Genomic DNA, 17,632 nt, shown 5'->3' on the forward strand with positions numbered 1-17,632 from the left:
GCCCAGGGGGGGGACTTAACCGTGGCGGAATAAGCATATGGGATCGCCTAGTGGGGATCACGCATAGCAGGCACCTATACCCAAAACGCGGGCTGACCAGCGGGCAGACCTACAACGTAGTGGGCCAGCAAGTGACTCCTCCGCTGAGTCAGTGCTGGGGGCCACGGAGGAATCTGCAGGGCTCACCTGACGGGGAACTTTACTGACAGATAAAAAAGGTGCACGTACCTCCGTGTTAGGGAGAATGGCGCAGCAAGCGTGTTTCAACACCCTACCGAGTTGTCTCCTCAATCACCAAAGGGTTACCTAATACCCTTGAGGAAACCGGCTCCACTCGCAGATTGTAAAACCTTGCAAATGTGTTGGGTGTCGCCCAGCCCGCAGCTCTACAGATGTCTGTTAGAGAGGCGCCGCGTGCATGCGCCCAAGAGGATGCAACGCTCCGAGTGGAGTGTGCACGTACTCCCGGGGGACACGGCTGACCTCGACTCGAATAAGCGAGTGAAATGGCATCCACAATCCAGTGGGATAATCTTTGTTTCGATACGGCACTTCCCTGCTGCCGACCGCCATAACAGACAAAGAGCTGCTCAGATGATCTAAAATTCTGAGTACGGTCCACATAAATGCGCAGAGCGCGAACTGGACAAAGTAAAGAAAGGGCTGGGTCTGCCTCCTCCGGGGGCAGCGCTTGCAGGTTCACTACCTGATCTCTAAAGGGGGTGGTAGGAACCTTGGGCACATAACCGGGGCGGGGTCTCAGGATAACGTGAGAGTAATCCGGCCCGAATTCCAGGCACGAGTCACTGACCGAAAATGCCTCCAGGTCCCCGACCCTCTTGATGGAGGCCAACGCAACCAGCAGAGCTGTCTTCAGGGACAGAAATCTTAGAGATACTGATTCGAGTGGCTCAAAGGGATCGGATCGCAGACTCGTGAGAACGAGGGCGAGATCCCAAGAGGGCATGAGAGGGGGGCGAGATGGATTAATTCGCCTAGCACCCCTAAGGAACTGGATGACCAGGTTATGCTTTCCCACGGTGCCGCCAGCTACCGCGCTATGATAAGCGGAGATGGCGGCCACGTAAACCTTGAGAGTGGAGGGCGACAGCCTGCTGTCCAACTTCTCTTGAAGGAAAGAGAGCACAACACTAATCTGGCAATTTCGGGGGTCTTCTCTGCGAGAGACGCACCATTCAGTGAATAGACTCCACTTCAGGGCGTAGGCGCGCCTCGTGGAGGGGGCTCTAGCCTGAGTGATGGTATTAACCACCGCAGTCGGTAGGTTACCTAAGTCTTCCTCGCGTCTAGGGACCACACGTGGAGGTTCCAAAGATCGGGGCGAGGGTGCCAGATGGTGCCCTGTCCCTGAGAGAGTAGGTCCTCTCTCAAAGGGATCCGCCAGGGGAGGGCCGTCGCGAGGAGTGAGAGCTCTGATATCCAGGTCCGGTTGGGCCAAAGGGGCGCAACTAGCAGAACCTGTTCCTCGTCCTCCCTGACCTTGCACAGAAACTGCGCGAGCAGGCTCACTGGGGGAAACGCATACTTGCGCATGCCCCGAGGCCAGCTGTGGGCCAGTGCATCCATGCCGAGAGAGCCCTCGGTCAGGGAAAAAAACAACTGGCAGTGAGCGTTCTCGGGGGAAGCAAACAGATCGATCTGGGCCTCCCCGAATCGCGCCCATATCAGCTGAACAGACTCGGGGTGGAGTCTCCATTCTCCAGGGCGTAACAGCTGTCGTGAGAGCGCATCGGCTGCACGATTGAGCGTGCCTGGGACGTGAATGGCGCGCAGCGATTTCAGCCGCGGGTGACTCCAGAGGAGCAGACGGCGGGCGAGCTGAGACATGCGGCGAGAGCGCATACCCCCCATGCGGTTGATATACGCCGCCGCCGCCGTACTGTCCGTCCTGACCAGCACGTGTTGCCGCTCCAGCACCGGTAAAAAGCGGTGGAGAGCGAGGAACACTGCCAACAGCTCTAGGCGATTGATATGCCAATGCAGCTGGGCACCCTTCCAGAGGCCCGCAGCCGCATGCCCGCGACACACGGCCCCCCAACCCGTGTTGGAAGCGTCTGTTGAAACAACAACATGGCTGGACGCCTGTCCTAGAGGCACACCGGCCTGTAGGAACGAGGGGTCGTTCCAAGGGCTGAGGGCGCGGCGACACAGCGCAGTAACCGAGACCCGGTGTGTGCCCGCGTGCCATGCGCGTCTGGGGACCCGATCGTGAAGCCAGTGCTGAAGTGGTCTCATATGGAGCAACCCGAGCGGCGTGACGGCGGCTGCGGATGCCATATGCCCCAGGAGCCTCTGAAAGAACTTCAGTGGGACCACTAGTTTGCTGTCGAGCTCCCTCAGACAGTTCAGCAACAGGCGAGCGCGTTCCTCGGAGAGGTGCGCTACCATGGTGATCGAGTCCAGCTCCATCCCGAGAAAAGAAATCCTCTGCACGGGGGCGAGTTTGCTCTTTTCTCGGTTGACCTGAAGCCCCAGTAGGCGGAGATGCCGAAGCACCTCGTCCCTGTGCATAATCAATTGCTCCCGCGAGTGGGCTAAAATCAGCCAGTCGTCGAGATAATTGAGCATGCGAATGCCCGCGAGCCGAAGGGGCGCTAGGGCACCCTCCGCGAGTTTGGTGAAGACCCGCGGAGACAGAGAGAGCCCGAAGGGGAGGACCTTGTACTGCCACGCTCGACCCTCGAACGCAAACCGCAGAAATTGGCGGTGGCGTGGAAGAATGGAGACATGGAAATACGCGTCCTTCAGGTCTATGGCTGCAAACCAATCCCGAGGACGAACGCATTGGAGAATGCGCCTCTGCGTGAGCATTCTGAACGGCAGCTTGTGCAGACAGCGGTTCAAAACGCGCAGATCTAGGATTGGCCGTGACCCACCGCTCTTTTTGGGTACGATGAAGTATGGGCTGTAAAACCCACTCTCCATCTCGGCTGGAGGAACCGGCTCGATTGCACCCTTCGCCAGGAGGGCAGCAATCTCCTCTCGCAAGACAGGGGCGGACAGGGGGTTGACCCTGGAGAAATACACGCCCGTAAACTTGGGGGGCCGTTTCGCGAACTGAATCGCGTAACCGAGTCTGATTGTGCGTATGAGCCACCGCGAGGGGCTGGCCCGCGCTAACCAGGCAGGCAGAGCCCTCGCTAATGGAGTCATCGCTACAATCGCTGACGTACCAGCGGTGGGGCAGCGCGGAGTGGGTGTGCTGATCCGGTAAGCACGAGGGTCCCGCGGAAAAGCTGGAGGAGAGCGATTCGCTCTGGCTCCGCACCCTGACTCCGGAGAGGGGGCTGGAGGGCTGAGGGAAGGGAGACCGTCCCCCCAGCGCTCGTGAGCCACTGGCGAAGCACGTAGAGTCTGCGAGCCGGAAGGCAGCGCGTCCCGGACTGGCAGAACTCGTGCAGTCACATCCGGGGAAGGGAAAAAGTGCTCTTTTACTGATGTTTTGGTGGCACTGAAAAGTACCGTTGTTATCGGGGCCCCGCCCTCCAGCGGGGAAAGAGCAAGTTTCCTCTTCTCCGGATGGCCTGTCTCAGGGACGCTTCGCGGTCCGTTTACCGGACTTAACGGCGCCCTGGGCAGGAGGGGCTACCTGCTTTCGAGGTGAACGCCGCGCCCGCTTGGCCGGAGGCGCAGGCGGGGGCGGGGCAGCACTCGTTGGCGGGCGCCCTCGGCGAGGAACAGCGGAGGTGGATGGCTCGGCGGGCGGAGCGGGCTTACGGCCACGCCGATAGATGACATTGCCCATCGCATCCGACTGCTCTTTCACCGCCTTGAATTCCTGGGTGAATTCACCGACGGTGTCGCCGAACAGGCCAGCCTGGGATATGGGCGAGTCAAGAAAGCGAACTTTGTCAACGTCGCGCATATCGGCCAGGTTTAGCCAGAGGTGGCGTTCCTGAACCACAAGTGTGGACATCGTCCTCCCCAGCGCACACGCGGCGGACTTAGTAGTCCGAAGAGCATAGTCGGTCGCGGTGCGCAGCTCATGTAATAAGCTTGGGTTGGACCCGCCCTCGTGCAGCTCGGCCAGCGCCTGCGCTTGGTAGCGCTGGTAGGTGGCCATCGCGTGCAAAGCAGAAGCAGCCTGGCCCGCAGCCTTATAAGCTCTGGCTCCGAGGGAGGCAGACAACCTACAGGCTTTGGACGGGAGGCGGGGCAAACCCCGCCACGTAGAGGCGCCGCGCGGACAAAGATTGACCGCGATAGCGCGCTCCACTGACGGGATCGCCTCATACCCCCTGGCAGCTCCGCCGTCAAGGGCGGTGAGGGCGGAGGCACTCGCAGCACGGGAAGAAGGGGACGAGAGGCTTCGAAGGCTTCGCCTTCTGGTCCTCTACGTAGCACCCATCTAGTCGGTCCGGCCGCGGAGCTGGGGGATAAACCATCTCCAACCCCACGGCCGAAGCAGCCCGGGAAAGCACGGCTAACATGTCCGCTTCAGGATCCGATTTGACAGCGCTCACCTGCCCGGAGGGGGCGAGCGGGTCCGGATCTTCGTCGGACAGTGAAAGCCCACCCTCCGATGCCGCGGAGGACATCTGATCTCCGGTGTCAGCGAGTGTGAGAGCTACCATCTGGTTAGACGGATCACTCTCACCACCCGAAGCTTGGATGGAGCGCCGTGAGGAGCGAGAGGTCCGCGAGCCCGTGGGCGGCGGATTAGCTCCCGCTGAAACCCTCAGATCTGCCCGAGCGCCCGCTGCTTTTTTAGAACAGGAGGCAACTGGGGTGGCTCGCTCTCTTGCGAAAGTTAGCCGCGATCTTAGCTGTGCAACGGTCATGGCATCGCAATGACGACATGAACCGCCCGCGAGCACCGCATTAACATGCTGGACCCCCAAACATGCAATGCAGTGATCGTGTCCATCATCCGGAGACAGGAAACCCCCGCATCCAGAAACGCACAGTCGGAGCGCCATCCTGAAAAGGACGTGCTGCACGACTGTGTTGCTCTTTTAGGAAAGTTGCAACTATACGCACCGCTCTGGAGGACCGGACCCAAAGAACCGCAGGCAAGGGAGTAACCCAGCTCGACCGTCTGCCACCGCGAAGACCCACTCTGGACCGGGAGACACACTCGTTCGCTCTGAAGTGCTGATCAGCAAGAGGAACCCTCATCGACTCACTCAGAAAGGATCTGAAGCGAAAAGGATGGCGTCTGCTGGCTTCAGGTGTGCTTATATGCTGAGATGATTGCAGATGTCACACACCTGCGCAAGCTTACGCTGCCAATTAATTTCATTCATTGGCCCGTTCAATACTCTCCAGATAAGCGGCTTCTGATCCGAATCCTCCCATTCATGGCACTGAAGTTCCCCAACCGAAGGGGAACTATATTTACTCACTCTTGTTTGGTTTCAAATCTCTATGACTGTCTACTGTGAAACACAATGATACTTGGGGAAAATTGGAAACTAATACATTTCATTGGATTGGGAGCAGCGAGAGGGGAAGGATTGGCAAAGGACCTAGAGCCTGGAATCAAACTTGGGTCATCGTGAGCACTTCTGTGCTATAGGTTGGCGCACAGTACCACTAGGCTATTGGTCAATATGAGACCAATACATTTTTCCAGAACACTCCAATTATTTTGAAAATAGGCTCATTTTACTACTCCCCTAGAGTTAAACAGTTGAGGTTTACATTTTTTTAATCCATTCAGCTGATCTCTGGGTAGAGCACTTTTAGCTTAGCTTAGCATATATCATTCAATCAGATTAGACCTTCAGCATCTTGTTCAAAAATGACCGAAGAGTTTCGATAATTGTCCTATTTAAAGCTTGACTCTTCCGTAGTTATATCATGTTCTAAGACTAACAGAAAATTAAAAGTTTGTATTTTCTAGGTCAATATGGGTTAAAACTTTACTGTCATTCTGGTGTAATGATCAAGGGATCATTGCCTTATTGTCTTAGCAACTTTTATAAATTCTGTCAGCCACACGATGTAACTACAGAAGAGTCAAGCTTTAAATGCTTTTTTTTCATTTAGAAAGATGCTAATGGTCTAATCTGATTTCATTATTTATGCTAAGCTAGGCTAAAAGTGCTCCTGCAAGATCACGTGAATGGATTCAAAACTCTAGGGGAGTTGCAAAATTTCCAAATAAAATATTAAGTGTTCCCTTAAAATATGCTGTATTTTCCATAGAACAGTAAGTAATATAAGTTTAAAACTTTTGAATGAAAAAAAAATAAATAAAACAAAACAAACATCCCAAACTGTTTTCCTGTAGCGCTGCTGTTGTGTTTTGTATTTGTGCTATTATATCTGATCTCTGTGCAATTTCTCTCTTTGCCTGTGTAGTGAGTATCAGGTGAAAAAGTTACCTCATGGAGTGAGATGCACTAAAGTGAACACTTGTCCTGAGAAGCAGAGTCCAGACAGCGCCTGCTCTATGGAGTATTCCAGCAGTCGCCTGTCCAGCCCCGAACATCCAGGAGAAGGTAGATTCCTCCAAAACTAACAGACTCAAACCATCATTTTATAAAAGCATCATTTGTAATGGATCCATAAGATGAAGATGTGTATATTGATTTATTATTATTATTATTATATATGTAAGCAATATCGCATGAGTAGCAGTGTGATAAGGCTGTATATCGGCACTGGTGGGAGGCATGCGTTGACTCGAGGCCACAGGCCAAGTGCCTTAGTGTGCCCCACCGGTGCCGATATACAGCCTTATTACCCTACTACTTGTGCAATATTGCGTTTATACAACAGTTCAACAGCATAATCATGTATAAAAAAGATCAAACACGGAGAGTCTTAAAAACCCTTTTGTACGAGGAACTACTTTCTTCCGCCACTTATTCACATCTGGAGCTGACTGTCAGAACAGCTAAAACCGTTGCCAGTTCACAAACGTCACTTTAAAGCTAGTATTTGGAGGATGGCGACGCAGTGAGTAGCACGTTCGCCTCACAGCAAGAAGGTCGCTGGTTCGCAGGTTCGAACCTCGGCTCAGTTGGCGTTTCTGTGTGGAGTTTGCATGTTCTCCCTGCGTTCACGTGGGTTTCCTCCGGGTGCTCCGGTTTCCCCCACAGTCCAAAGACATGTGGTACAGGTGAATTGGGTAGGCTAAATTGTCCATAGTGTATGAATGTGTGTGTGAATGAGTGTATGTGAATGTTTCCCAGAGATGGGTTGCGGCTGGAAGGGCATCCGCTGCGTAAAAACTTGCTGGATAAGTTGGCGGTTCATTCCGCTGTGGCGACCCCAGATTAATAAAGGGACTAAGCCGACAAGAAAATGAATGAATGAATATTTGTAGGATTCTTTAGCGTAATGTCTAAAGTGACGACAAAATAGGTCATTTTTGCTCAAATTTTAAGATTATAAGGCTGAACGGCATGAAATGCCATCAGTCTACAGAGATTTCCCAGTATTTCTCTGTTACTATCACGTTATCACATAAATTAACCCTGAAAAAGCCAAAGCAAAGCAAACACGCTTGACAGTGTGTCAAAAAGAGAAGACCTGAAAGAAGGATGTGTATATTTCTATGCAGACTCTGAGCCTACCGAGCCGCTGAGTGTAGACGGAAACTCATCAGAACTGGATATGGAGGATCTGGATGAGGAAGAGGAAGAGGGTTTAAGGAAGAATGATGTTCAGACTCCTGTACCTCAGACCCCAGACCAGGAGGCTTTTCTTAAGAGGCACTTTGCAAACCTGTCAGACCTCAACAACCCTGGTAGGGTGTTCACAATTCACTTTTCCTTATGTATTATAATAAAGACTTCTCATAATCTTTTTTTTTTTCCTTTGGCAGCAAGTCCAACTAGAGTAACTCCAAATATTTCTGACAGCAAGTCTTCAAAGTTCCTCTCTCAGAACTCTCCTAGCAGGTAAAACCGAGTCACTGCCCAACCAAATGACATTTGAGTATATGATTGGGCAAAATAAACTGCCAATGGGGGTAAGAAAAATAAACGTAATTCAAATCCAAAGCAAGATTGTTTTACTTGCCTTCTTGGCAGATTATTTGGCTTGTTTTAAGGAAAAACTCACTTAACTTTGACTCATTATTTCTGAAAACAAGACAATATCTTTTCCTTGTCTAGTAAATTCTTCCTGATTTCACTGATCAGAGAAAATACATGAAATGACCAGGCCCTTGCAGTTGACCATGCTTTCTTTCCTCACCAGAACTGCATTCCCATTCTCCTCAAACAAAAACAGTGACATTAAAACCACCAGTGGAGTTGTACGGCCCCTCGTCTCAGAAGTGCGGCCCCTCATGGAGAATAAGAGTCCATTCAAACAGCAGGAATCCCAGAGCTCTGAGAGGTCATCGTGTCAGCGTTTAATCCAGAAGAAACGCACACCTGTGATGGACTCCCGCAGACTAATCAGCCCCGTTGCTAAAGCTGCCGCAAATCACAACAGTTCTGCAGGCATGAGGAAAGCTCAGTCCATCCACAACATCTCCTCGGAAGGTAAAGCATCCATGAACTTGTAACTAAAGTATCAGTGTTGAAGGTAATGCGAGTTCCCGCAATCACGCTCTGATCTGCACCAAAACAATCGGCCTCAGATTGCCTGAGGTGGTCTCGGCTCGGTTGAAACAAACTCTAGAGCGCTTCGGTTGTAGTGAGAAAGCAACAAACTAACAAACAAACCAAGATATATCACATCATATCTGTCTTATATCCAGTATATGGCTATAAGAAGAGAGTATGATGAGTAGAGATATCAGTTCTACTGGTAAAAGTGTGTTTTATGTCGGATACAAAAGAATACAGTACGTAATATCACTCATTTTTAGTTAACTCGACTTGAAATGAGGCTATGAATGAGATATTCTTACCTTCTGATTTATATTTGGGGACGATGTCTGTGGATGTCACCATTTAAAATTAAAGTGCACCATTTCGCTAGAAACTTTGCTGTGTGAAAGCGAACCGCACAAAGAATAAAAAGCAACATTGTCACAATTTTAATTCCGGTTTCAGAACATAACAATCGATCTATTGACCTTATTCTAAAATGCGGAAATGCGCCTGTTTTCGCGATTGTCTTAGAACTTCCGATTCAGTCGCCTAAGGGAGAAATGACTAGGAATAATAAACGGCAGAAAATGGCCAAACTACTTGCTCAACAAACAAATGTTTGCATGACTACACAGACCAAGTAGCATAATATAATAACAAAATATTAAATTGCAACATCAAGCAGCGTAACAAGCAGTTTTTAACGTCAAAAAATGAATGAAAGTGAATGTGACCGGAAGTCGCAAGACAAAAAGATTCAAATGGCAGCGCCCACTCGACAGCTGAGAATAAGGTGAATAGGTGTGAAGGCACCCTGAGAGATTTTGGACAAAATCCGAGAGCTCTCACTTTGACCCTCTATAGAAAGCATGGTCATGAGATGCAGAAAAGGAAGCAAAAACAGTCAAAACATTTCATCTGACTTCAGTAGTTCAACTGTAATCCTGCAAGGCTCCAAAAAGATATTTATGCAGCAAAAAAAACTGTAAATATGACTATTTGCCAATGTCTTCTCTTCATCGTCAGGTCAGAGTGAGCGTTTATTACAGGCAGTACCCCATATTGAGTCAGTACTGCAACATGCAAGCATGGTATTGCCCATGGTAAATGCACAATTTGATCTGATAAAGGAGACATTGGTGAATAAAAGTCATTTTAAAAACATGTTTGGTGCACAATATTGTTCTTGGAGCTTCATATGATTACAGTTGAAGTCATATGGATTATTTTGACTGTTTTTGGTTACTTTTCTAGACTTGGAACGTCTTCTGATTGTTGATGTCTATGAAAGATCTCTCTGAAAGGAGGGAGCTCTCGGAATTTATCTAAAAATATCTTAGGTTGTAAAGATGAGTGAATCTGTCAGGTGATTGACATGAGAGTATTTAATAATTTGACTTTTTTATTAGATTTGCCCTAATTTCTTTGTTCTGCAAAAATTATGTCCAATTTCGGTAAATCTGTTCAGGGTATCATACGTGCTCGGCTTTTTCCCTGTTACTATTTACAAAGTCAGCAAGAGATTGATATAAAGTAAAAAAAAGTCTAATGTTTTCCAGCATTAAGTTGCTCTGGTGGTTTGTCTCTGTAGTAAAAATGAACTACATGTATTTGCTAAAGCTATAAATAAATGTTCCTCCCTCTTTTGAACAGTTGATTTGGTTCAGACATCCACTCGTCCTTCTAAGGAAGTTCATCCACAGCCCCAAGCCTCTGAAAGACCACGGCGATCCCTTCCCACCGTCCCGCTCATCAGCCCCACGTCTGCCCTGCCGAAGGATATCACCACCACACCTACCAAGTTAAAAGCGCGATCCTACATGAGTCCAACCACTAGCTCCATGGCCAAGATCTCCCGCTCTGCTTCCATGGGCGACAACTTGAATGTTGTAGAAATAGGAGAAGACACAGGATCTTCAGACCGGGGTTCATGTTCGGACTCTTCCAACTCCCGAAGCTCCTCACAGAGCAAGCCCACCACTCCTGTTACCCAGCAGGTCTCCTGGCCTAATACTTCAGCCTCTCCATTTCCAGGCCCCTATACTCCTCATGCAGCCGTCGTACCCACGCTGAGTGCTGGCTCTGGAAACTCTTCCTCTAAAGGTTTCCAGGTCAAACTGACTGGCAGTGCTCGACCCCTGCTCCATATAGACATTCCAAATCCTCTTCCGGATAAACCCTTCTTATCTTCCCTCTCGCCAAGCAGCAAGAGCCCCAAGGTTGCACAAAAGGAGCCCTTGAGTAGAAACCCAACGACGACTCCTTCACTTGCTGGAGCAGTTCAGCTTCCCAGCGGCATCATTCAGCCAGTCGCAGCTGTTCATTTGAGCCCATCTGAAACCCCAGACCAGATTGAACTCAGTATGGTCCTTGTTCCCAGTCAGACTAAGAACTTTACAGATGTTGAACTTCAACCGGATGCAGAGCCAAGTAAAGAGGACACTTCTGAGGCAGAGTGCTCTCCCATAAGCCAGAGCAGTCTTCTTCAGTCTACATCAGGAGCTCAAGACTCAGGTTTGCCAGGACATCAGTCTTCCCTCACTCCATCTTCTGTTTTGCTACGTCTCGGGCTGTCTAAACACTTTTTTACCAAAGGGCTCTGGCCTCTCTCACCCTCCACATCTTCCATCACTTCCTTCATCTCTTCTCCACCCATTAACCATTACCATCTGCAGGGTGAGGCATGCCCTTACTAACAGTTTTACATTTGCCCTTTAAAGCAGTGGTACTCAACAAGTTAAGGGACCAAGTTGGCACGCTTGCTAGAAATGTATGATCCTTAAAGGATCAGCTGTAATGCAGAGTGTGAAGACGCCACACTTAACATATGATGTTTTTCCACTGCATGGTATTGCTTGGGACAGCTCACTTTTGGCAGGTTTTCCAGTGTGTATGGTACCTATTACATGATATTTTGTTCAGTACCACCTCAGCAAAGATTCCATGTGAGCTGTACTGATACTAAAATGTGACATGTAAACTGTGCAGATTACTGATTGGCCAGTGAAAGTTGCCACTACATGTTACACTACACTCATTATAATACGAGAAACCAGTATCACCAGTCACATTTGTGATTGTTAAATGATCACAACTTAAAATGTCCATGTCAGAGTCAGCAGAGAAAGTACACACATTACTTGTGTTAATAGATGAGGAGTAGATTCCTGAAAAAAAAAATTATGAGGAATTGTAAAATGAAAAAGTTTCTCAGAAGTTGCAAAGCTATTGGCTGCTGGTGGCTACTACGGTTTGCGATGATGCCATGGCAGTAAAGGCAGCTTAACTTTACAACATCTCTAAAGTCCACTTATGTTAAAACAGTACTAAATTACAGTGGAAAGTGGAAAAACCTGCTGCAAGTGAGCACTTGGATTGGTAAAATACTCTAAATTCTAAGTATGGGTTACTACACTTCCATCACATCACTCACCCAATTTAATTAGGGTTAGACCTAGGGCCTACTCACACTATGCCATCCGTACCGTGCCCAGGCCCGTTTCCCGGATCGTTTGAGAAGTGTGAGTGCGCTTAATCGGGCTCAAGCTCGGTTCACTTGGCCGGCCCTGGCCCGGTTGGAAGAGGTGGGCCTGAGCGCACTTGGGATTTGGCGCGGTACGTTTGTAGTGTGAGTGAAAAACGCGCCAAAGCCCAAAACTGAAAGCGAGACGTGACTTTCAAGGGACTGTTTCATGTCTATTTATTAATCATTCTTACTGTTCAGTGAACGCAAACTGCCGTAGTTTATTAAAGACGCAAACCCCTCACTGCATGACAGCTGCGCGCCTTCAGCAGACCTCCTCATTCCTGCAGCATGAGGACTTTATGATTATGAGCGCAAAAAGTGGCGGATCTGTTCTGCGAAATGTCTGACTGCGTGTCACCACACCCCTAATGACTGTTTGGCGAAATATTTGACTGCATGTCACTGCATATCAATCAACTGACACGATATAACTAGAGAAATCTCCACTACTCCACTCTGCTGCTGAGTGAGAGCGAGTGAGAGCGCTTCTCACTGAACAGCACAGCAGCGATGATGTAACCATGCCCAGGCCCGACTGTGGTGTGAGTGCGAGCCGTCAGGGGAGACGGGAGGGGGGACAAGCATGCTTTGGCCCGGTTCGAGGCAACTGTACCTAGTGTGAGTACGGCCCTAAATTCAGCTGATCCCTCCAGGAGCAGAATTGGGCACACCACGTATCTCCATTTCTGCTTTTGGAGGACTGCATTTATCTAAAGTAGATGTGGCCAATATCGGTCCTAGAGGGTTAAGCTGCGGTCACCTTGCGCTTTTCCTCCCATAGACTTCCATTCATAGGTATGCGAATGCGTCTGAGCGGAGGGTCACCTCTCTGGACAGAAATTTAAAACATGGAGCAATCGCTTGCGTTTTTTAATGTCTAATAATCTTGTTTTATCCCACCCCTTTTCACCGAGCAGTACGACAGAATATCGCAAACCTTAACTCTGATGTGACCGCAGCTTCACTGTCGTGCAGAGTTTAGTCCCATCCCCAATCAAACACACCTGAAAAATATCAGCTATGTGTTCAGGGTTGCTTGAAATTAAAAGTGTGTTAGAGATGCAGTTCAAATCTAAAGCAGGGGTGCCAAAAGTTAGTTTGCATTGATCAAGGTTGGAGCTGAAGGTACATTTCTAGGAACAGGATTAGGCACCCCTGCTCTAAACAGTGATCCAAGTCCAAAGTCGCCTACTTCTGCTTTAGAGATTAGCTGAAACTCAAGTTAAACAAACATTGTCGTAAATTTTGACGTCTCATCAATTACAAATTATCAGACCGGAGGTTTTGAATATCAGAAAATAGACTTTATTCTCCATAATAAAGCCGAGAAAGAGCAGAGCAGACCCCAGAGCATTCTGAAGTCTCTCCTGGACACCTTCTGAAGTATCTGTGTTTGTTACAATTTTTATACAGGATTATTTGACACACCCCTAAGTCACTTTTTAACTCTTGACCATTTTTGAATAAGTTTTCTAGTCTAAGGGGTCCTGCTATTCTTGGCTCTCAGCCCACTAGCTCATGTCAACAGAGATGTTACAGGTCTGTGTCAGCAACTGTTTTGACACCAAAGTTCTCTCTCCATAGATGCAACTTGTGCAAAAGGATTAAGTGTTTACATACATTGTCATGAAAGCATAATCACTTGATAATATGTTACTCATTCCAACTTCTGACACATATACCTTCATAGAAGTATTTAACATAAATGATCAGTGCTTTACATATTCAGTTATTCTACACAATCAGTCACTCAGCCTTCTCCTAGTGTTGCTCCTGTGCAGGCATACTCATCTTACACAGACATATCACTGTATTTTTAACACAGGCTGGCATGTTTGCTTCAAACACTACATACATTTTGTGAAGAGAAAATTAACTGCTTTACACTTAGAAAATACTTCATACAGAGAGAATAAAATCTTCTTCAACATGAACATTTTATTTAGAAGGTTTGTCAAGAAGGTTGATGAGCTAAATCTGGCCTAAATACCAATCAGTCAATCAAATCTGTTCATTTGAGAAGTGTGTGCGCTCTGAATCGGGCTCAGGCATGGTTCAGTTGGCCGGCCCTGGCCCAGTTAGAAGAGGTGTGCCAAAGCGCGGTTAACTTGGGCTTTGGCGCGCTACGCTTGTATTGTGAGTGCAAAGCGTGCCAGAGCCCGTAACGGAAGACGAGATGTGACTTTTAAGGGACTGTTTGATATTCATTTATTAAGCATTTCTAATTTTCAAAGAACACAAACTGTCGTAGTTATTAAAGATACAAACGCCTCACTGCACGTCAGCTACACCTTCAGCAAACCTTCTAATACCTGCAGCATGAGGACTTCATTATTATTTATAAGCGTCAAAAGTGGTGGAAATGTTCGGCGAAATATTTCACTGCATATCAAACGACTAAAATAATATAACTACAGAAATTTCCAGTGTGCTGAGTGAGAGCGCTTCTCTTCTGTTAAACTGAACAGCACATCATAGATGGTGTTAGCGTTCCTTGGCTCAGATGCAATGTGAGTGCAAGCCGTTGAGAAAGAGGTTAGGGGGGACAAGCGTGCTTCGGCACGGTTCAAGGCAACTGTACATTGTGTGAGTACACCCTTAGAGATGGAGTTAAACTCTAAAGTAGGGGTCCCCAACGCTGGTTGGTTTGTTTTGATCAGGGTTGGAGCTGATCAAAGGACTGGGCACCCCTGCTTTAAAGGATTTAACAGTGATTCAGGTCCAAAGTTGCTTTAGAGATTAGCTGTAACCCAAATTAAACAAACTTGAATGTTTTATTTAGAAGGTTTATCAAAAAGGTTGACTTAAGCTAAATTTGGCCTAAATAATCACCAGTCAGTCATTAAATTTTCATCCTGCAAAAGTGTTTTATGATCAATCATTGTCCTCAGTTTTAACGGTTTGAGTTGCTGTTGGTTAGGAACAACACAAGATAACAATCCAAGCAATACTTCTTTGAATCACTTTGTGTTGAGTACCACTGCTCAAAATCATCACCTTTGTCTAGTTGAAATTTTCTTCTGTGTCACAATTGTACACTTTTGTTGCTTGGCTCATGATAAAACACAGTATGACTCCTAACAGAGCTGTATTTCTCCTCTGCAGACACATCTCTCAGCGTGGACGCTTGCAGACTGGTTGCCAGTGAATTGCAGAGCAGTTTTAAAAGAGCCTCCCACCTCTACAAAATGGTAGGTTATCATCTAGCCGCATTCGCATGTAATTGTAGAGCAGGGCTGCACTTCAACCCACACATCTGCCTAAAGTGTTATGTGCAGGCGGCTTGAATCTAACTTTGCATATGTGTTGTTGCTCCTGTAGCTAAGCATTTCCACCGACTCCAGCGAGGAGCAGCAGGAAATGTCTCGAGTGTTGTCTGAAGCGTTCGAGGCCATGAGGGACGAGCTGAATTGCCTGCCCCCATACACTCCTCCTCCGCCGAAATCGCCCAGTGCTAATGCTGTGCACACTTTAGCTAACAGCGACCCAACACTGGGTGACGACAGGACACTAGCCCTTCTGGAGCAGTACTCCAAACTGCTGCTCAGCGCCGTAGAGAAGAGGATGGACAACAAAATCTGACCACTCCATATGGATAACAGGATACCAAGCCATTTTAGATAGCGAGGAGCTTTTAATAAAGAGATTGGAAAGAAATGCCACTATCCTACCTCCCTGTTTAGCATGCTACTATGGCAGCAACACACTCACTTTTCTCACCTCTTCGCTGAATTTCCCGCCCTGCTACTAGAAACGTATTTGTTCATGGTGACCTAGACGTCATCGAGGAAAATAATTGGATATGTCCAGGTACAGATAAACGGAGGCCATTATCTTAAAGACGTTTTATATACATGCGATATTTTGACGCTAAAAGCAAACAGTAGTTGAGAGAAATGTCCAACAAACTTAATCTATTTGAACACTGGGTTTGATATTTTAAGACAACGATCAGCGCTCTCTTTCGAAGGGACAGGTATCCCTAGAAGTCTTATCAAGGTTTGTCACACTTTAACTTTTATTATGGAATGATTTTTTATATATATTGTATGTTGTGTTTGTGTTGATACTCTCAAGTTGAATTGGGACGTCGGGGGTGTGTATTTATTCTCATCTGATAGGTCAATGAGTCGCACAGAAGCTCTTTAAAGCGTGTTTGTTGTACAGTGTCAATCTTCTGATTCCCAGTAGTTTTGATCGGGTGAAAAATCTGGGAGACTTTTTGAAGGATGAATTGGTATCGCTTTTATTTGCAGGACATTTTCTTTTTGTATGTACTTGAATGGTAACTGTCTCATGGATACGGGTGCCTTAATCATGACCAGCAATTTGACTGAAGGAATAAATCTGGCGTTTGTAATTCAAGCAAGCTATAGAATCAAAACGACCAGTGATTTTTGGATGTTATAATTGATTCATTCCAGGTTGCAATTGGTGACTGCCATAAAAACACTGAATTGACACTCAAGGCTGATTGATGCCTCATTCACACTAGCAGCAACTTTGTTGCGCAGGTCTGTGTAGCTCTACAGCATGGAGAATACAACCGGCCTCTGATCAAGCTGAGAGAGCATCATGTGAGCTCTGCTAGTGCTCCTATTGGCTGTCGCTCAAGAAAGTCACTCCTCATTCGCATAAAGTTGAAGGACTCTCAATTTTGTTGCATTGCTCGACACGCCCACCTGGTCAACAACGGTCGCTGTCGCTAACATTAACAGACGGAGGTTGCCGGAAGTCGCTTAATCTCTGTCGAAATAACCGGTCGCTTGTCGCTTTGCTGCTACGAGTTGCTCATAGTGTGAATGAGACTTTATACTTCTGTGTCAAGTGTACGCGTATGGTCTGACGCGCACCTCTCAAAAAATGTAACTACAAGTCTCTGTGAAACTCTGTGATTGGTCAGCTTGGTATCGATGACGAGTGTGGGCAGTGCTGAGAGCTGCGAGCCCAAAGAAGCTAGTGTGGATTCAAGTTACAAGTGTGGAGTCCAGGGAAGGAGCTCTAGATGAAAACTGTTGTTTTGTGTTTACCTTATGATTAAAGTTGTTGCACGTCTGCCGGTTCCTGCCTCTGAATGAGCGAGTTTTCGCTACATGTAGTGTTTCTAAAAAACAAAACACCCATGAAGAAATTCGACACAGAGGAATATAAAAACCTACTGCCAGCTAGGGTTGGGCCGATAGATGATGCCATTGTCCATCGCCAATGGCCAATAGACAACACAATGCTGAGCCGGCTTCCCCGATCCTCCGCCCCGGCCCCGTTGCAAACCCACTCGTGAAAAATACACACTTAGGCCCCGTTTACACTAATATGTCTTAGTTTTAAAATAGCATTTTAGAACGAAAATGATCCACATCCACACCGTGTTTTACCTAGCATTTCTGAACAGCCCTTTGTCTGCTGAAAACGCACATCACATGACCATACACACACACAGCCACACAGACTGTCATGCGCTCGTCTGAGCTTTAGAGAGTAGTTCACGTCAGACAGTTTATCAAGGATGTACGGCTGAAACGCGTCTCACTATAGTTGTTAATTGTCATATTTAATTAATCTTGCCTCTATCTAACGACTCTTTGGT

The 17,632-nt window shown here is 47.6% G+C and overlaps 2 protein-coding genes across 16 annotated transcripts in view; one reads left to right on the plus strand and one right to left on the minus strand.

The window, feature by feature from the left end:
* mapkbp1 (mitogen-activated protein kinase binding protein 1) overlaps positions 1 to 16,429 on the plus strand; it is a 111,730-nt gene extending 95,301 nt beyond the window's left edge. For 4 of the 10 annotated variants that reach the window (XM_073928196.1, XM_073928198.1, XM_073928199.1 and 1 more), the window contains 7 exons: positions 6,328 to 6,467; positions 7,535 to 7,720; positions 7,799 to 7,874; positions 8,176 to 8,465; positions 10,173 to 11,195; positions 15,151 to 15,236; positions 15,367 to 16,429. In XM_073928196.1, coding sequence (XP_073784297.1) covers positions 6,328 to 6,467; positions 7,535 to 7,720; positions 7,799 to 7,874; positions 8,176 to 8,465; positions 10,173 to 11,195; positions 15,151 to 15,236; positions 15,367 to 15,627 — 2,062 coding nt within the window. In that variant the 3' untranslated portion in view covers positions 15,628 to 16,429. The remainder of the gene's footprint in view (positions 1 to 6,327; positions 6,468 to 7,534; positions 7,721 to 7,798; positions 7,875 to 8,175; positions 8,466 to 10,172; positions 11,196 to 15,150; positions 15,237 to 15,366) is intronic. The other 6 variants (XM_009292858.5, XM_021467301.3, XM_021467302.3 and 3 more) reach the window with 2 other exon arrangements.
* Positions 1 to 17,632, minus strand: part of jmjd7 (jumonji domain containing 7) — a 59,368-nt gene that overhangs the window by 9,618 nt on the left and 32,118 nt on the right. Inside the window, exon 9 of one of the 6 annotated variants that reach the window (XM_073927221.1) lies at positions 13,328 to 17,149. The exons of 4 other annotated variants lie outside the window; for them this stretch is intronic. The gene's annotated coding sequence lies outside the window, so the exon portion shown is untranslated. Of the gene's footprint in view, positions 1 to 13,327; positions 17,150 to 17,632 lie in introns of those variants that run through there. One more of the 6 variants, XR_012392713.1, reaches the window with a different exon arrangement.

The sequence above is a fragment of the Danio rerio genome, chromosome 17 (assembly GCF_049306965.1).
Source record: "Danio rerio strain Tuebingen ecotype United States chromosome 17, GRCz12tu, whole genome shotgun sequence".
Taxonomy (NCBI): Eukaryota; Metazoa; Chordata; class Actinopteri; order Cypriniformes; family Danionidae; genus Danio; species Danio rerio.